Below are 21,648 nucleotides of genomic sequence, written 5' to 3' on the forward strand. Positions count from 1 at the left end.
TATATTTGGTATTTTAATAATTGCAGATAGTATATGAAATTAATTTTTGCTATTTTAAAAAGTAGATTTTCAGAATGCTTTATGAATGTAACATTTTATTAGAATAAGAATAATAGAATTCAAATTCTAAAGCGCAGCCTCTATTTCAAATCACAGAAATTTATTTATTGCCTCAATATCTAAAGGACTTGATTACTACTTATAAACTTCCTTTAATAATTTCTTTAATCAATTCAAAGATAAATTCAGAAGATGAAATTTAAATGCAACTAATATGAAAAAAGAAGACACTTTTTTCCCATAGGTATAAATACTTATTTTATGTACAATTATACACATTTTTGAGGAAATGAATAATTAAAGGACAATAAATTCCAAATACCATAAGTGTTTGCCAGCAGATAAACAAGAACATTTTCACATTATTAGTTGGAATGAACTGAAAATCAGTATAAATATTGTATAAAGAAAGGTGATCCCACAGAGTGAGGAAATTATCGAACAATATCATTAATATCACATGCAAGCAAGATTTTGCTGAAGATTATCTAAAAACACAGGAACAGCACATCAGCAGAGAACTACCAGAAGTGCAGGCTGGGTTCAGACAAGGCCGTGGTAGTACTAGGGATGTTGTAGCTAATGTTAGATGGATCTTGGCTGAAAGCAAGGAGTACCAGAAGAATGTCTATCGTTGTTTCATTGATTACACAAAGGCATTTGACTGTGTGAATCATAACAAACTATGGCTAACTCTGAGAAGAATGGGAATCCGAGAACACTTTATTAGGCTAATGTGAAACTTATACCTGGACCAGGAGGCAGTCATCAGAACAGGTTATTTGGGAGTCTGGGATCTATGAGGAGAAATGTGGTATCAGGATTGGAGGAAGACCCATCAACAATCTGCGTTACGCAGATGACACAACCCTGCTTGCTGAAACTGAGGAGGACCTGAAGCACTTGCTGTGGAAGGTCAGGGACCGCAGTCTTCAATAACAAAGATTCTCACCAGTGGACCAATTGGTAGCATCATAATGGATGGTGAAGAGATTGAGATTGTTCACAGTTTTGGTTTGTTTGGCTCCACAGCCAGAAAATTAAAAGATATATTGTGATGGAAAAGTCTGTGGTTAGAGACCTCTCTAAAGTGCTGAAGTGCTAGGATGTCAGTCTGGAGACTAAGGTGTGCCTGATGCATGCCATGGGCTTTGCACTGATTTGCTATGCAGAGAGCTGGACAATGACTAGGGATGATAGAAGGTAAATTGATGCCTTTGAGCTGTGGTGTTGGAGAAGAGTATTGAATATACCATGGACTGCTAGGAAAAACAAACAGGTTCGTCCTGGAGAGGGTGAGGCAGGCCTGCTCCTTGGAGGCAAGGATTTTGAAGCTTTGTCTCACATACTTTGGACATGTAGCAAGGAGGGATAAGTCCTTAGAGGGACGTCATGCTTGAGAGGGTGGAAGGATAGCACAGGAGAGGAAGACCTTTGATGAGATGGATTGATCTAGTGACTGGAGTAATGGGGTGGGTGTGTCAGAGATAGTGAGATTGGCACAGGATAGGGCAGAGTTTTAGGGCTGTTGTACATAGGGTTGCTATGAGTTACAGGCAACTCGATGGCACATAACAACAGAAACAATATATTGAAATAAACCCTAGTAGGTCAGAGAGTTGCACTGTTAACCCAAAGGACATATCTCTGGGTCTCTGGTAGTTCAAATCCTCCAGCAGCAGGGAAAAATGGGCAATGATCTATGTAATTACAGATTTAGGAATACTCCAGAGTATCAGCAATGAACTAACTGGCACTAACTCAATGGCCATCATTTGAACTAGTTGAAATCAGGCCTATAATGAGAAATATGTGGTCCATTCATAATCATGTGATTCAAACCTCCATTTTGTTGAGGATGAAGGCTATTTGTCAAACAGCATAGTCCTGTATTTAACAGATATAATTAATATGAACATCTTTCGAATGCAAATCAATAGTTTGACGATTCAGAAATTACACAATATGTCAATATGTTACACATTATGTTTTATTTGCCATATGCTACTGTTATCCTCCAAAGGATAACTTTACTCCATACAATCTAAATTCACTGTAGAAATTTTAAACACAGTGATAGTTGAAATATTCAAACCATGCCAATACCTCAGCTATTTTTTTAAATACCAATGCTTGCATAAAAATTAATAAGAAAATTTAAATCTTATGATCATCATCTAGGGAGCTCTGGTGGCTCAATGATAGGGAATTGTGCTGCCATCCCAAAGGTATGCAGTTCAATTCTACCAGCTGCTCCATAGGAGAAAAATGGGCAGTCTTCTCCTGTGCAATTTATTGCCACTGGAAATCACTAAAGGGTCTGCTGTGAGTTGGTTCTGATTCAGTAGTACTCAACAACAACAAATTTAAAAAAAAAAGATAAATTTAAATCTCATAATCATCTAATCACAGGTAGTATAGCTTCTCCCTGCCATTCAGTCACTTTTGATTCATTCTGACTCTCCACCCATTTTCCAGAGTGTAAATCTCTATGGGAAGAGACCGTCTATCTTTCTCCCCAGAACAGCTAGATGATTAAAATGACTAAACTTTTGATTAGGAGGTCCATACATTACAAACTACAAAGCAGGGCTCCTTTAGAATAGTTTAGCTATGGTTAAAATCTTTGCCTCTGTGTTCCTGGGTGGGGGGAGGAATTAAATTCCTTTAAAAAAATGCAGAAGCAATAGTAATCAGCAATCACCAAAAGCCATGATTACAATTGCAATTACTCATCATGGACATGAGCATAATATTCATTAGTTTGAATGAAAGGTCCAAACACATTAAGTTAGTACAGCAAATTTCACGAAATTATGATGCCGGAACTGTTCAAGTTTTTACAGTGGTTACAATTGTATAAAACCTAGTTCTTGCTGAAGGAGGATTTATAATCCCCTGGGGAAAGAAAGATAGGCCTGAGAGAAAAAGAGAGATATATAATCAAATATCTGAACAGAGCACAGAGAAATTCAGAGCGGAGAGAAAACATTTTCATTACAATGACAAGCCTCTGGGATTATAGCGAAACTGAATCTGCCATACCATGAATGTCACTGGTATGTATAACAAAGTAGTCTGACGTAAGTTCCCAACATACATGAACACAAGACTTATTGTTCCCCATTCATATGCCCACGTGTGTGTAGTTATCAGCTACTTACAGTTCCATCATTGCTATGAGACCAGGAATAAAGGATATCATTCTGTGCATCTTAACTATGGTAATACTTATTTCCCTGGTGCTAGGTCCTGGCCATTAATCACTGCATCTGAGGCTAAAAGAAAGACTGTTTCACGGATTGTTAATAATATACTTGTTAAATTCCAGCTGGTATAGTATTTTATTCATGACAGTTGTGCCAATGTCATGGTGACGGTGTGTGGTTGTGGCATGTATACCCAGCTGGAGATGAGGTGGTACTGGAACACATGCAGGTCTATAAACATACTGTGAGAGTCTGTATGGTGGCCGAAACCAACGGTAAACTCTCTTCAAAAATGTGTAGCAATTCATAATGAACATAAAATGTTTCTATTTCCACCAAAACATGAACTCGAAAGTGTAATCTTCCAGGCATTTTTGCTCTGCTCTAGCTAAGTCAGGAGCTCCGGTGGTCTAGTTTTAAATATCTGTGCTTCCAACCCAAAGTTGTGTTATTTGTTCCCACCAGTTGCTTCATGGAAGAAAGGTGAGCAATCTCTTCCCATGCAATATATACTGCCTCTAAATCCCACTGGATAGTCAGCTATGAGTTGGTTCCAACATGATGGTCTTCAAAACAACAACAAGAAGAGAGGTCAGCACAATCCTACCTACTGGAAGAGGTTATTCCTGTCTTCTTCTATTAGACTTGTGGAATTTGATATCCAAAAGGATATTAAACTCAACACAAGGGTTAGTGTTTCAGATTGTAACTGTGATTGTCATGTATACTGTTTTGTCAATCACATCTAAAATTAATTTACGTTTTTCACTTCAAGCGGCAATTTCTTGTTAGAATAACTGTTAAACTTTCCAATTCTTGTTGGCTGGAAAGTAAATCACATCGATTACTGTCCATTTGCAAATTGGCATTATTTTAGTTAGCATTCACTATTCAAACTACAAGTATAATTTTGCTGTAATCAGATAGCTAGGTCTCATTGTTAAGTTTTACAGATAAAGAAACTGAAGTTCATCAAGTAGGCTTGAGATTATATAGTATTCAGTGACAATGTCACAATTTCAAGATAGATATACCTGATGCTAAAGGTTATGTACTTTAACATTTTTCTTTTAGCCTCTTAAACTTAGACTAGTGGGAGAAAATAATCTTGAATTTTAAGTATTGATAGCAATGTCAGTATTGTCAAAGAGGATATTCATCAATAATGCTAAAGTCACAATTTCACCTAGAGATAGACAGAATCCATTCATTCACTCATACATTCACTGTATTGTTCAATAATTATGTGCATGGAGAACATAATGTTGTTATTGTTAGGTGATATCAAGTCTACCAGGACTCAAGAGAGGCATTTGACTTTGTGGATCACAATAAATTGTGGTTAACCTTGAGAGGAGTGGGCATCCCAGAACACTTGATTCTGCTCACACAAAACCTATATGTGGATCAGTTATCAGAATAGAGCAAGTAAACACTGCATGGTTCCAAATCAGGAAAGATGTATGTCAAAGATTCATCCTGTCTCCCTACATTTTCAATCTATATGCAGAACAGATCAGGATAGGAGAAAGACTCACCAACAATCTGGTTATGCAGATGACACAACTTTGCTGAAATTGAAGAGGACTTGACGCATTTGTTGCAGAAGGTCAAGGACTGCAGTTTTTAAGACAGAGTGAAGCTCAAGAGCAAGAAAACAAAGATTCTCACCAGTAGGCCAATTGGCAGCATCATGATAGAGAAGAGAGGTCGTCACCAACACACCGACTGCCATTACCCTAATCACGGAGTCAATCCATCTCATCCAGAGTCTTCCTGTGTTGTCCTGATTCCCTTGCAAGCATGACGTCCTTCTCAAAGTACTGGTGCCTCCTGACCACATGTCCTAAATATGTAAGATGGAGCTTCAAAAGCTTTGCATCCAAAAAGTAGTTAGGTTTCACCTTCTCTAGTACAGACCTGTTTGTTCCCTTGGCAGAACGCATTATGTTCAATACTCTTCTCCAGCACCACTACTCAAAGGCATCAATTCTTCTATTAACCTTAGTCATGACATAAGGAATAACAAATCAGTGTAATAAGGAAATAGGTGATGCTATTTTATATACCAAAGAATCAAAACACAAGCTCCAGATGACTACTAGTGTAATATTTTAATCAAAGACTATCTGGAGCCAAAATATTTTTATCTAAATTCTAATATAAGGAAGTAAAATATTTCATTCTATTAAAAAGGAACTATCTCTATAGTATTTGGATAAGATTAGATATGCCCAGAAATATAAATCTGTGACTTTTATATGCATGAATTTACTTTAGGAGACCTTGAGCAAAGGCTCTAAATGAGAGAAATTATTGTACCTGGAAGCTAGAATATCTGTATTGTGCCATTTTTACTTTACCAGCTTATATAAGAAAATATGTTCATGAAGATTTTAAGCATTATTGTGCAATTAAAATTAGTAGGGAAAACATTTTTAACCTATTCTTCCAATTCTATTTTTATTGTTCGCGATAAAGTTCAAAGACATTTAATCTAGAGTATTAAATTCTAAGGTAAAAGCTCAGTCTTCACAACAAAGAGTAAACATTGCTGGCAAAATCAAACCAAACCAAACAAACAAATAAAAAAGAAATACAAGATGATTTCTGACAAACAAATGAGCAAAAAACACTGTTATGTAAGATTCTTCTTATTAAAGGTAAACAAGCTATTACAAATTGCTGCTTTAAACATATTTATTTTAATCCTACTTTTTAATCTTATAATACATTTAGGTTTTGGAAATTGTAAGAAGTCATTATACAAATTGTGTTTTGTTTTCTTATAATTCCAGTATTAGGAAAAACAGAAACAGAACAGCCATACTCTTAGAATGTAGAAAATCTTGATGACTTCAAAATTTGGCTTTTAGTTCTACCCGAATTTATCTTTCTGGATGCACAGTGTGCTAATACCTTGAACATACCATCTACTGAACGAAACACTACCTCACATCAAAGAGAAGAAGCATCTACAAAATATCAAAGCTAGAAAGCTCTTTGTTTCCATCAGCTTCAGTGAAAATGAAATAATCCTTTTCAGAATCCCTCACCAAATTCAGAAAAGATGAAACCTCCTCTCATATTCTGCCAAGAGAGCACAAACAAGTCCAATATCTGGGACTGAGCAGCCATGGTCACTCTCACATTCAAATCCCGGGCAGACACAACCCTGCTTACTTGATGAGATCTGACAGTACCCCTGCTCGAGGTGATAAGGCTCCAGGCTTTGTATACACTTAGCCACTGGCAGCAGAATAAACACTGACAACTTGACAGTTCATCAATTGGAAAGTCTTTCACTCTTTTTGAAACATGGAGAAACTGGGAGTAGAACCTTAATTTTGGGCAAACATCTAGTAAATTGATAAAATGTTTATTTTCACCATAAGGTTTTCTCTTGATAAATATCTTTTAAGACATTGCGTATGTGTGAATGCCCATGTGAAGGAACTGCCCCATTTATAAATGGAGCTGGTATCTCTAAAACTAATTTATAATAAACCTAAAATTACTTGGGAGCTAGATTTGGAGATTTGTCACTTCAGTAATTTAAATCCCAGATTGATAGAAAAATATCTGAGGTATGAAAACAATAAAGAGGTTAAAAAAATCAGAGAGATTTAAAAATATTTTAAAGCAAGTTATGTAGGTTTTTGAAGTGTAAAGTATGAAAAGGAATTTTGGGTACATATTTAGAATACATTTTACATAATGTATATGCCAGCCACCAATCTGCGATATGCAGATGACACAACCCTGCTTGCTGAAAGTGAGGAGGACCTGAAGCACCTGCTGCAGAGGGGAAAGGGCTGCAGCCTCCAATATGGATTGAGGCTCAATGTCAAGAAGACAAAGATTCTCACCACTGGGCCAACTGGCAGCAACAGGATGGATGGTGACAAGATTGAGATTGTTCACAGCTTTAGTTGGCTTGGCTCCACAGTCAACACTCTTAGCACCAGTAGCCAGTAAATTAAAAGATGTATTGCGATGGGAAAGTCTGCTATTAAGGACTTCTCCAAAGTACTGAAGAGCAATCGTGTCTCTCTGGAGACTAAGGTGTGTCTGATACAGGCCATGGTCTTTTCTATCTCTTGTTATGCATCAGAGAGCTGGACAATGACTAAGGAGGATAGAAGGAGAATTGAAGACTGAGCTGTGGTGCTGGAGTAGAGTATTGAGGGTACCATGGACTGCTAGGAAAACAAACTGATTCATGCTGGAGAGGGTTTAACCGGGCGGCTCCTTGGAGGCAAGGATTCTGAGGCTCCGTGTAACATACTTTGGACATGTTGTAAGGAGGGACTGGTCCTTGGAGAGGGACATTATGCCTGGTAGGGTGGAAGGACGGTGCAGGAGGGGAAGGCCCTCTATGAGGTGGATTGATTCAGTGACTGGGGTAATCGGATGGATGTATCAGAAATGGTGCGATTGGCACAGGATAGAGCAGAATTTAGGGCTGTTGTACACAGGGTCACTATGAGTCGCAAGCGATTCAACAGCACATAACAACAACAACATATGCCAGCCTTCAAAGCGTCTTCATGCAGTTCAGAAGTCAGGAGACAAAAACCTGCATAATTAAATACTTGTGTTCTATAGAGTTAGAACCTACTAATAGCTGACTCACCAGTGGGATTTCAGAGGCAGTTTATTGAAAGGAAGGAGATTGCCCATCTTCTCCCAAGGAGCAGTTTATAGATTTGAACTACATGCCTTTGGGATTGCAGCACAACTTCTTACCACAAGGCCACCAAACCTCCCTAATAATTACTAGAGCTCTTTAATTTTAGTTCATAACAAGCCAAAGAATGCGAGCCACAATATTTAAGTAGTTACCTGCTAAACTAAAGACTGCCTTTTCCAGATCACTGAGAAGCTCCAGGGGACAAAACACCTTAAATCTCTCCCCTTAACACTGTAGTCTAGAATATACTGAGACACTTTTACTCAATTACTTGAGGTCACTATAATTTGAATGATGTTTGACAGTATTAATAACAACAGGAAATAATAAGGTAGGCAAAATGCTCATTGCTGACTCTTTGCTAAATCAATGGCATGGATATAAAATTCTGGGCTTTGAATGCAGAGCACGATTAATGACAGAATTTGAGTTGTGCTTCTGGAGAAGAGTACTGACCACATCATGGACAACCAAGAGAACAAACAGGTCTATCCTGGAGAGGGTAAAACTAAGTTGCTCCTTGAAGACAAGGATTTTGAAGATCCTTCTCACATACTTTGGGTATGTGGCCATGAAGGACCAGTACTCGGAGAGAGATAAGCTGGAAAGCTGGAGAGACAGGAGAGGAAGATTCCAGATGAGATGGACTGATACAGTGACTGAGCTAATGGGGGTAGGTGTATCAAAACTCAGGATAGGACAGGGTTTAGAGCTATGGGATTGTTATGATTCACAAACACTTGACAGCACATAACAACAATAATACATTGTTCTTAGAAGGATCACTAAAATCTACTTCTTCTACCCTCACATCTATGACTGTCAATTCCTGGCACGTACCTTTGAAATTATGAACTTTGGTGTCTCTCCTGTACAACTTCCTAGCTCTAAAGCCTTCTCACTTAATTTACATAGGCTATTCATATTTTCTTAAAATTCTATCTTATTAAAGTACACTTAATATGTGACTTACCTATCAGGAGATTTACTGCTTCTGAAGATCTGCTAGAGGGTTAGCTACAGGGCAGTTTTAACTTAACGGTGAATAACAAAAACAATAGGAGCCTTTATTGCTGAGATCTTCCTATCATCATAGCCATCCATGTCCAGGAAGGATTTCATGTTCCTTCACTTTAAACATATTGCATTAAACAATTCCCATATACCCTCACTGCATCATTGCACTGCTATGAGAAAAAAAATCAAATAAAGCAAATATGAACTACAAATCTCTTACAGAAGATAGTGGTGGTTGAGTGGTGAAATTCTCACTTTCTTTGTGGGAGACTAGGATTCAATTCCTGGCCAAAACACCTCAAATTCCGTGATCAATTCTCTATTAGTGAAAGCTTGTGCTTTGCTATAATGTTGAACAGCATTAGAGACTGGTGATCTATTTTTTAAGGAAAATTCTATGGATCACAATGGTCCTATCCTACTGTGCATGCAGTTTCCATGAGTCAGTGGTCAGTTCGGTTCAGTCAATAACATCATATGAGTCCTCTAGTCAATCCTCTCTTGAACCCACGGTAGCTGTTTTTAGTCTTTGAAAATACTTTTGTCACCTTTAGCATCTTTTGCAAATTTTTCCTTCTCTTTTGTCATATGATGTTACCTCCTAGTTCTCTAAAAATATTCCAAACAGCAAATATAAAAAAGCCTTGCTTACGTTTATACCCATTATGTCTTTAGCTACAGATTTGTGCTCTAGAAAACAATGCCTTAGTCTCCTTACCCCCAAGATGAAACATTCGATCTGAGTCTTGATTAAGTCATCTTTCTCTTTAATCTTTATCACTGAATTACTTTATTTTCTTAATTTTTATTCTCTACTCTAAGATCATTCAAACTTATCCAAGCCTCTCAGATTTAATATTTTCTCCCATTAATTTCATATACATATTTAATTGATCCATAGCTAAATGTACAAAGATTGCATTCTCTCATTGCTTGTACTCCCTTATTTTCATTGTTTCTCATCCTGGTGCTATTTTGTGATTTAAACATACAGTATTAACACACAGTATTAAACATACAGTATTAAGTTGAGATTTCTCTCTTAATTAAATACAACAATATCTCTTTTGATGAACCAACCACTGTCATTACTGTCTCAAATACACTTATTAAATTATACATATATATGTTTGAATACATATATATTTTTTCAGTAATCTAAAATCACTTGGCTATTCAGTGTTATCAGCTGAATTTTAATAATTCAACATCTTAGAAGTTAACCACTACACCACCAGGCCTCAACTATTAAATAAAACTACCACTGTATGACAAGTTTTGGCTGATATTGAGAAGAATGGGAATTCCAGAGCACTTGATTGTGCTCATGCAGGACCTATACCTATAACAGAATTCTGTTGTATGAACAGAGAAGGGGAGCACTAAATGGTTTGGAAGTGGGAAGGGAGTACACTAGAGTTGTGTTCTCTTTCCATATCTATTCAATCTGTATGCTGAACAAATTATCCAAGAAGTTGGACTCTATGAGTAAGACTGTGGCATGAGGATTTGAGAGAGACTCATCAATTACTTGCATTAAACAGGTGACACAACCTTGTTTTTTGAAAGTAAGGAGGGCTGGAAGCACTTGCTTTGCAGAAGGGCTTGCAGAAGATCAAGGAATGCAGCCTTCGGTATGGATTGCATATCAATGTTAGGAAAACAAAGATTCTTATTATTGGACTAATAGGTAGTGTCATGATGGATAGAGAGGAGATTGAAACTGTCAATAGCTTCATCGTGATTGGATCCACAATTAACAATCAGCAGTCAGGAAATAAGGAGACACATTGCACTGGGAAAATCTCTAGTTAGATACCTTTCCAAATTATTGAGGAATAGAGTAGTGAGGTCAGTTTGAAGACTAAGGTGTGTCTAATTCAGGCCATAGTCTTTCTGATTACTAGCTGTACATCTGAGACCTGGAAAATGAATAAGGATGGCAGAGAAAGAATTAATGCCTTTGAGCTGTGGTGTTAGAGAACAGCACTGAATATTCCATGGCTAGCCAAGAGAACAGACAGGTATGTCTTGGAGAAGGTGCAGCAAGAGTGTTCTTTGGAGGCAAGAATGATGAGGATTTGTCTCACATACTTTGGAGAGACTATTTGTCTCACATAGCTTGGAGGTGCTATTCCTTGGAGAAGGACATCATGCTGGGAAGGATAGAGCATTGGCAAAGGAGAGGAAGACCCTCAACCACGTAGAGTGACATGGTGACCCTTTCAATGGGCTCTTGAATGTCAGGAAGTGTGAGGATGGCACAGGATAGAAAAAGGTTCAAATTTTTTGTTCATAGGGTTGCTATGAGTGGTGTTCAACTTGATGGTACCTAACAACAACTAGTACTACTTTTATTAGGAAACTCTGACAGCCTAGTGTTTAGAAGTTGTGCTGACTTCCCAAAACAAGCAGTTTAAATCCATAAGCTGCTCCATGGGAGAAAGATGAACAAACTTTCATGGGGGTAATTGCCTCTGAAAACCCACTGGATTGTCTACTATGGGTCAGTTCTGACTTGATGGTACACAATAACTTCTATATTTACTTTGGTATTTATATCACTATGTAATTACAAATGATGGCAGATAATTAGGCATGATACACATTTTCTATAATAGCTTGGAAATGTTCTATGCATTAATGGATAATCTTTGATAATCTGTATACTTTTTGAGCCACATTAACTCAGCTCCAGAATGATATGCTCAATGTTAGCTGATCAATCATCATAAATCACACTCGACTAACCAAAGTTCTTGTGATCATAAACATGCCATATCCAAACACATTAGAATGAGATTCAGACCTAGACACTTCAGTGAAAAATGTTGAAATCTATAAACAAAGACAAATCGTAAAATCAACCACAGGAAAAAGAACAGATTACTGTCAAAATATAAACAGTTAGACGGACAGCAAAGACATGGAAGCTAAAGCTAGAGCAATGATACTGTCAATGTACTGAAAGAAAAAAAATAATAATTTAAAATTCTGTGTCTAGGGAAAATATCTTTCAATACAAAAGATGGAATAAAGACATGTTCAGACAGAAATATATGAAAGATTTTCCCACAAGACAGCCATCAGCACAGGAATTTTAAAGGTGAACTTTCAGGCAGAACAAAAGCAACTCAAGATACATAGCTATAAACACAGGGAAAAACAAGGTGGTAAATTTATAGATAGATGTCAATGAATATTCACTGCACAAAGGAGCAATAGTAAGTATTTTTTAGTTAAAAGAAAAGATGGCATTAAAATACATAATACTAAGTAGTTGTCATTTTAGAAGTTTAGAAATTAGGTAAAGTTCTAAAGCTACACATTTATCTGTGGGGAGAAAAGTGCTATGAATTAATTTCAGGTATTTATAAAGCAAGTATAGATATTATATATTCTAGTGGGTATAAAATATATGACAAACATTTGTAAATAAAGAGGGAATATATATATGTTGTTATATATATCATTGGATATATATGTTATTACATATTTTGTTTTTGTTATGTGCCACTGAGTTGCTTGAGACTAACAGGGACCCCATGCACAACAGCCCTAAGTGCTGCTCTATCCTGTGCCAACATCACTGTCTTCAACACAGCTATTCTTACTACGCCAATCACTAAATGGATCCATCTCATAGAGGGTCCCTCTCCTGCACTGTCCCTCCACTCTCCCGAACATAATGTTCCTCTCCAATTACAGGTCCCTATTTGCACTATGCTCAAAATACGTCAGACAAAGCTTCAGAATCCTTGACTCCAAGGAGCAGCCTGATTTCACCCTCTCCAAGACAAATCTGTTTGTTCTTCTAGCAGTCCAGGGCATATTCAACACTCTTCTTCAGCAACACAGCTCAAAGGCATCAGTTCACTTTCTATCATCCCTAGTCATAGTCCAGTTCTCTGATGCTCAGCACCCAATTGCGAAGATTATAGACCAGATCACGCACACCTTAGTCTTCAGCCTGATGTCATTGCTCTTCAGTATTCTGGAGAGGTCTCTAACAGCTGACTTTCCCAATGCAATTCATCTCTTGATTTCCTGGCTGCTGGTACCAAAAGTGTTGACTGCGAACCCAAGCAAACTAAAATTGTTAACTATCTCAATCTTTTCATCATCCATACTAATGCTGCCAATTGGCTCAGTGGTGAGAATCTTTGTTTTCTTGATATTGAACTTCAATCCGTATTGAAGGTTGCAGTCCTTGACCTTGTGCAGCAAGCACTTCAGGTCCTTCTTAGTTTCAGCAAGCATGGTTGTGTCATCTGCATAATGCAGGTTGTTGATGAATCTTCCACCAATCCTGATGCCACATTCCTCCTTGTAAAGTGTAGCATCCCAGATGATCTGTTCTACACACAGATTGAAAAGGTATGGAGACAGAATACATCCCTGGCAGACTCCCTTTCCAATTTTGAACCGTGCAATGTCTCCTTGCTCTGTTCTGAAGACTGCCTCTTAGTACAAGTATAGGTTTTGCATAAGCACGATCAAATGTTCTGGGATTCCCATTCTTCTCAGAGTATCTTTGAGTTGTATATCACTGACTCATAGATGATCCTCTAGCAAGCTCCTAAAGGCAGTAAATCACAAAGGAAACTGCCTATCTTTCTTCTGTGGAACAGCTGGCAGATTTGAACTGCATCCCTGTTAGTATGTATGTGTGTGTCTTTGTGCATACATACAGAACACACACATGCATAGAGATGTTATTTTGTGTCATCAAGTCACCTGTGACTCATAGCATCCCTATGTATAACAGCTTTGAAACGTGCTCTATCCTGAGCCAGTCTCACTGACTCTGACACACCTAATCTTATTGTCCTTGTTATCGAGCCTATCCACATCATCTGGGGTCTTCCTCTCCTGCATCATTCCTCTACCCTTCCAAGCACGATGTGCTTCTTCAAGGACTGGTCCCTACTGGCAGTATGTTCAAAGTATGCGAGATGGAGCTTCAATGTCCTTGTCCACAAGGAAAAACTTGGTTTTACCCTCTCCAAGACAGACCTATCATTCCATGGTATGTTTCAAGATATAAACAGAATCTATATATTTATATATGTGTGTGTGTGTGTGTATACACACACATATAAGAATACACATATGTATAGCTCAGATGGCATAATATGTAGGGAGTTCAACTGCTAATTCAAAGTTGGTGCATTTCTGGCAATTCAAATTCACCATCATTTCTGAGAAGGAAGGTGGGGAATCTCATTCAGTTTGATTTACAGCCCCTTAAAACCTTCTGGATAGTCAGTCACAGTTGATTCTGCCTTAAAAGCAACAAGTTTTATATATATATATATATATCTATATGTGTGTGTGTGTGTGTACACACACCCCTCAAGAAAAGGAAGACAAAAGAGGCAAAATAAATAGAATGGACAAAATGGTAGACAGAAATTGATTGTCTAAAACGGGGGTATTAAGGGAGCTTTCTGTTGGCCTACTGCACAGAAAGTTATGCTACCTAACCAAAGGTGGATGATATTAATCTGCGGCCTTCTGGCCTGGTTTTAATTGCTTTTGGTTAAACATTCTAAATGGTTAGCACTGGTCTGTTCATTTTCTGTACAACGGTAACTTGTGGTTGCTGTGAGGCTAAACACTGTGACAATAATGTGTCAAATGTGATAATAGTTACCCTTAGTGGACAGTGTTTGGTGGAGCTTCCCAATTAAAACAAGATTGGAAGCAAGAATGGCATCCACTTCAGAAACAGCTAGCTTCAGAAACTCTATGAACTTGGAGAAACAATGGAAGTTATACAGATGGTCAGGTCTTTCGTTCATAGGGTCACTATGAGTTGTCTGTGACTTAACAGCACTTAACAACACTAACAACAAAAATGAAGCTCTGATGGCCTAGTGAAAATAAGCTGTGTTGCAATCCTGAAGGTGGGCAGTTCAAATCTTCCAGATGTTCCATTGGAGAAGGAGGAGTAATCACCTCATGTGCCAGACATACCTGATTTGACAGTACACACAAACACACACAAAAAAAAAAAAGGGGGGGGAATATAATGGAGGGACTGATAAAGAGCATCAATAGTTGTGAGACCAACATAAGAGAGAGAACTAAGTGAGACTGTGGCAACGCAGACTCTTACAGAGTCAGATGGAACCAGAGTCAGAGAACTTGAGACAGAACTTCACTACCAGGAAATCAGAGAAAGAGATAAAGTAGAGTGCTTCCTTTCTGTAAGAGCTTCCTGTGCCAGAGAAATCTGGTATCTTCTCTTGAATGAGAAGCTGTCTGAACTAATTAAGGGATATGTGTTACAGGTAACCTGGTTTGGGAATGTTATTTACAGAATCTGGCTTTCACTATGTGATATCCTTTGCCTTTTCTGCCCCCACCTCTACAACGTGTTTTTCCAATAAACCCCACAACCAATATTGAAAATAAATTTTATAAAGTCTGTTTGGTCATATACAGTGAGTACAAGACCCAGTTATTAGTAAAAATAGGTGCAGTAATGTGGGAGACAATTTCTGACCTTATTGAGATCAGTTTTATACTGTTGATGTTGTTGATAAGGACAGTTCTGTGTGGAGTTAGTAGAAGTCTGATTATGGCCTTCCATATGTTTCCTTGGCTCATTTTACAGTTGATAGAATTTTTCACATTCCAATAATAGCCTTAAGCATAAATATATTAGAATTGCATAAAATAAATTATATGCTGCCATTTACAGACATAAGTGTTTAATTGAATACAAAGCAATTAATTGTCCAGAATTAAGATTGCATAGCGGAGTGTACTCGAGGTGGTGGGGGGATTGTATATCAATGAAGGAATTTTTCTTTTACTTTTCAAAGAGAGGAGCGAACTCGGGGGGAGAGGTGGGCAGGGGGAAAAGTGCAACAATGAATGAATGGAAATAAAAAATCTCTGTAAATGTTCATTAAAATTAAAATAAATTAAATAAATTTTCTTTAAAAAAGTGGAAAAGTAATTAATTTTATACTGTTTCTAAGGGAGCTCTAGTGGCTTATTAACAGAGAATTGTGCTACCAACACAGAAGTATAGAGTTCAAATCCACCAGCTACTCTGAGGGAGAAACTTTGGGCAGACACCTCGTGTATGATTTACTTTCTCTGAAAATCCACTGGAAGTTCAGCTATAGTTAAGTTCCAACTTGATGGTACACAACATACTGATTATATAAGAACTGTATATAAAACAAAGGGTATAGGAAGATTGGCTGTGAAAGGATGGTAAAAAGAAATGTCATCAAAATAGTAATTCCAAGGAACTTGGTTTAGCCCTATTATTGTTGTTATGTGCTGTCGAGTCGCTTGCGACTCACAGTGACCCTATGTACAACAGCCCTAAACTCCGCTCTGTCTCTGACAATCCCATCCCGATTATCCCAGTCACTGAACCAATCCACCTCATAGAGGGCCTTCCTCTCCTGCACTGTCCCTCCACCCTCCCAAGCATGATGTCCCTCTCTAAGGACCGGTCTCTCCTCACAACATGTCCAAAGTATGTTAGATGGAGCCTCAGAATCCTTGCCTCCAAGGAGCCACCCGGTTTAACCCTTTCCAGGACAAATCTGCTTGTTTTCCCAGCAGTCCATGGTATTCTCAATACTCTTCTCCAGCACCATAGCTCAAAGGCATCAATTCTCCTTCTATCCTCCTTGGTCATTGTCCAACTCTCTGATGCATAACAAGTGATTGCGAAGACCATGGCCTGTATAAGATGCACCTTAGTCTCCAGAGAGACACCATTGCTCTTCAGTACTTTGGAGAGGTCCCTAACAGCAGACTTTCCCATGGCAATGCGCCTTTTAATTTCCTGGCTGCTGGTGCCAAGACTATTGACTATGGAGCCAAGCAAACTAAAGCCGTGTACAATCTCAATCTTTTCACCATCCATCCTGATGCTGCCAATTGGTCCAGTGGTGAGAATCTTTGTCTTCTTGACATTGAGTCTCAATCCATATTGTAGGCTGCAGTCCTTGACACTCTGCAGCAGGCGCTTCAGGTCCTATTACATAAGATATTCCTTAAGGGATAATTTATTCTTTAAGAAAGAATTTAAATTCCTTTATTATAATGCTATGCAATTCCTTAGTAAAAACATAAGCAAATTATGAAGTTGAGTTCTTAATAATAGGAACCAAAAATTTAAAACAATGCTAAAAACCGAAACAACCAATCAACTCTCTTCAAGTCACTTCTGACCCTTAGTGACCCTAAAGGATAGAGTACAACCACCTACTCTATAAGCTTTCCAGGGCTATATGTCTTTGTAGAAACAGACAATCATATCTTTCTCCCACAGCTGGTGGGTTCAAAAAAGTAATCTTTCAGTTAGCAGCCAAATCTTAACTATTGAACATCAGAACTCTTTTATTAATATTGTTGTTGATGTTAGGTGCTATCAAGTTAATGCTTGACTCTAGTGACTCCATTAAAACAGAAGAAACATTGTCCAATTTGTACCATACTGTTAAGTCACTGTGTCAATATTCTTTCTTCTCATGAACTTTTTAATATAGTATTACAATTGGAGCTCTGATGGTCTACTGGTAAGAAACTACACTGCAATCCTGAAGGTATATGATTTGAATCCAGTAGTTGCTCCTGCTCCATGAGGGAAGGATGAGAGTTCTCTCCCCATGTAATTAACTAACTGCTTCTAGAAACTTGCTGGAGGGTCAGCTCTGGATTGGTTCTGACTTGGCAGTGCACAACAACAACAAACTAAAATTGAGGGGGGAAAATTCAGCAAATGTAGAGTTACGGGAATTTTAAATCACTCAGAATACGAAGTAAATAGACGATGAATCAATTTAAAAATAATACACATACAATGAGTACAATCATTGTGGAACTCATACTTTAAAGAGATAAACAATACAATTATGTAAGACAAAACTAGATTATTAAGTAGTTTTAAATTTCAAGACTGAAATAATATAGATTATATTTTCTGACTTTAAAGCAAATGAGCTAAAAATAATTTATAATAGAATATTTAAAACTTTCCACTAATTTACAAATACAGAAATAGTCTAATTAATCCTTTCTGGGTGATAATCTTTCCTATATATTGTTCAGGCTGGTGGTCACACTGTTGAATTGTATAAACCTGTGTTGGCCTAGGAGTAAGGAGTCACACTGGCAATCCAAAGATGCTTGGTTCAAAACCACCAGTTACTTCGCAGGAGAAAGATAGGCAATTTCTGCTCATGTGATTATCTGCCTCGGAAAAATCCCCTGGAGGATCAGCTATGGATGAGTTCCAACTTGATGGTACACAACAAAAAAGCAACAACATGATAGTCTAGTGGTAAGAAGTTGTACTGCCAACACTAAGGCACACAGCCCAAACCACCAGCTGCTCTGAGGGAGAAATCTAATAGAAGATCAGCCATGAGTCAGCTGTAAGTCAACTACACACCACAGTCTTGTACACTTTATTATCGTAATAAGTTTATGTATTGTAATACATTTAAATTTTTTATATCAACAGCAACAGGCAAATCAGATACTACAATGAAGAATAAAATGATGAACTTTCCTCACATCATATATTTAAAAAGACTTCCATGAACATTAAGTATCTTTTTTAAAGCCTTTAACACATTATCTCATTCGCTCATTGCTGTTGAGTAGAAACTGACACACAGCTGACCTTCCACCCTCCATTAGAGTTTCAAAGCTGAAAATCAAAAGGCAGGGCTTACCCATCTTTTTCCTTCAGCATAGCTGGTGGATTCGAACTGCCACAGAGGAATGACTGGGTTAGCAGCATAACTCCTTATAGACAATGCCTACCTAGCTCTCTTTAGCATAATGTAGAATATACAATTTTCATGATTTTACAGATAGGGAATGACTTCTTGAATAGGATTAAACAGAAATAACTGTAAAGAAAAATATCTTTAATCAACTATATTTAAAATTACTTTTAATAGAATGCAAAGAAAACTCATGGAGAATAAAACAGCCTTCCTAACATAAAAAATTATAAATGAGTAGAATATAAATATAATTAAGTAACAAATGACTAGAATAGAAAAAGAGTCAAAAGACCTGAATATGCAGTTCATTCAAAAATAAAGTTAAAAAATCAAAACATAATTAAGAAGATGCAGAACTGTTTAAGAATCAGGAAAAGGCAAAATGAATCAATGAAGAAAGGTCACTATAAAATCAATAAGTTAGTGAAAATTTTGAAAAATCGGATAAAACCAGTATTTGATGAGAACAATGTGGGATAATGAACCCCCAACTCATATGCTGCTGGTAAATTGTTAATTGGTAAAATCTTATGAAAATGGATAAGGTATTTTACAGTAAAATGAAATATATGCTTTCCTAACTACTCCTCAATTCACAAACTAGGGGAAAGCATTCATAAATTCAATGTATATATGCAAGACTTATGTTCAAGAATGTGTACAATCGCATTGTTTATAGTAGCATAAAAAACTTAAAACAAGACAAAGATTATGTTCAATTAATTTAAGAAAATATAAAGAAATAGAAATGTATTAACCACTTATAGAAAAAAATAAATAACAAATATTATGTTTAATAAAATAATAAAACATTCTATTTCTATTATAAAACCATTTATTTAATAATTTGGTTTGTTCATTAGCTGTAATATAGACAGACTTCTATTATAAAATCTAAGGAAGTGAAAAAATTAAATAAATTCACAACATAAAAGTCAGACTAATGGTTATAATACTTAGAAGGACAGTTAGCAATATAATTGGAAGAAGCCAGAAGGTCCTGGGTTGGTTGGTATATTCCAAGCCTGAACCAGAAGAATGATTGTTTTAAGTCATTTTCAGTGTTTGCTATTCTCTAATACACAAAAGTGAAAAAAGGTAGTAACAGAGTTTTCCACCTACTAGCCTAAATAGTCTTGTTGTGATTGTTTATTATTACTGTTAAGAATAATTTCTAACTATGTTTGTTAGGTTTTTTTCTTCTTATATCTCATCACTAGAAGAAACACACACTGAAGAAACTATGACACCCCTCTACCCTTCTACCCTGTGCAATCAACTTCGTATAGTTAGAAAATTATAGTGGCAGAGTGTCTATGCATCTTCAATATCTTAGTGCTTTTTCTCTCTATTAAAATATATAAAAACAACAAACTCAAACCTTAGGAGAGTAATTTCTCTGGGGGATTTTTTTTTCCTTGAGAATGTAGTTGTACCTGTATTTCATGAAATATCTTTGGTTGGAACTTAATTAGCTTCTTATTACACATGATCTGTAATATACACAAAGAACTAATTTCCTACATATCATTTTCTACTTAGTACATGACATCCATGGAAGGTAAAATACTGTAATGTCACATTTTACAGTCTTTATTTCTATAGGAAATTCATGTAGGCTCTTACTCTGATTTTCTGTAAGGTATGAGTGAAAAAAATAACCACAGCAGCAACACACTGTATAAAACTATTATGCAAAAAACTATTATGCAAAATACTATTTTTTGACCAAAACAATCATTATTGTAATTAAAGAGAGATAATGTTGTTTCACTTGACAACTAGTAGATTGCTTTTTCCCATTAAATTATACATTATAGAACTTACAGCTTAATACTTTTGTTACATACTATTTAAGCATACTTAAACAACTTATTCTCTCTTTTTTATTACTTTCAAAACAAAAACAATGTATACTGTGGCCATATGGATAGAAGTCAATAAGGGGAAAAAATCACACTTAGCGTAGGAAAGTGTATTTATCAATCTTTGATCTTACTTTTCGAACACCTCGGCCAAGCTCTTCTCCGTAGTTGGTTCCAAGAATTTCAAAGTGAACATTGGGATTGCCTCCATTTTCTGCAAATTCTAGGTCTCCAGTTAATCCATTAACTCCACCCTAAAGAAGAGAAAAAAACATTGATTCAAATTTTAAAGTATATACATAAAAATTTTAACTCCCCCACCCCCTCTCTCTTGTTGATCTGTGCAGGAGTGGCATCCACTTCTGAAATAGCTTGCCTCTGGAAACCCTATGAACTTGGAGAAATGATGAAAGTTTTAGAAGTGTTTAGGTCTGTCATTCATAGGGTTGTTATGAGTCGCCTACAACTAGACGACACTTAACAACAATAACAACAACATAGAGAGAGCTCAGTTGGCCTAGTGGACAGAAAGTGATGCTACAAAGCAAAGAATGTGTGGTTTTAATCTGTGTTCTTCAGGACTGGTTTTAATTGGTTTTGGTCAGATATTCCTCTAGGTGGTATAGCACTGGTATGTCCACTTGCTGTACAGAGGTAACTTGTGGTTGCTGTGATGCTGAACACTGGGACCCTGATATGTCAAATGCGATAATGATTACCCGTGGTGAGCAGTGTTTGGTGGATCTCCCTGGTTAAAACAAGCTTGGAAGCAGGAGTTGCATCCAGTTCCATAATAGCTTGCCTCCAGAAACTCTATGAACTTGGAGAAATGAAGAAGTTATACAAGCGTTTTCAGGTCTTTCATTGATAGGGTTGCTGTTGCTATGAGTCATCTATGACTCAATGGCACTTAACAAATTCATTCATAAGCACAGAGAAGATAAAAGCTCTGGTAGCAGTTATATTGCCAATCCACAGGTGACAATCTCCTCTTATGGTTCAAATCCACCAGTGGCTTGTGAAACATCAAA

General features: G+C 37.0%; 1 protein-coding gene across 2 annotated transcripts in view; it reads right to left on the minus strand.

Annotated features, from left to right (window-relative positions):
* The window catches only part of GRID2 (glutamate receptor, ionotropic, delta 2), a 2,375,079-nt gene that overhangs the window by 921,101 nt on the left and 1,432,330 nt on the right, over positions 1 to 21,648 (minus strand). For both annotated transcript variants that reach the window (XM_006894480.1, XM_006894479.1), the window contains one exon: positions 20,752 to 20,871. In XM_006894480.1, the coding sequence (XP_006894542.1) occupies positions 20,752 to 20,871 (120 nt within the window). The remainder of the gene's footprint in view (positions 1 to 20,751; positions 20,872 to 21,648) is intronic.

Source organism: Elephantulus edwardii, unplaced genomic scaffold (genome assembly GCF_000299155.1).
Source record: "Elephantulus edwardii isolate Elephantulus edwardi_28Jun2011 unplaced genomic scaffold, EleEdw1.0 scaffold00144, whole genome shotgun sequence".
Lineage (NCBI taxonomy): Eukaryota > Metazoa > Chordata > Mammalia > Macroscelidea > Macroscelididae > Elephantulus > Elephantulus edwardii.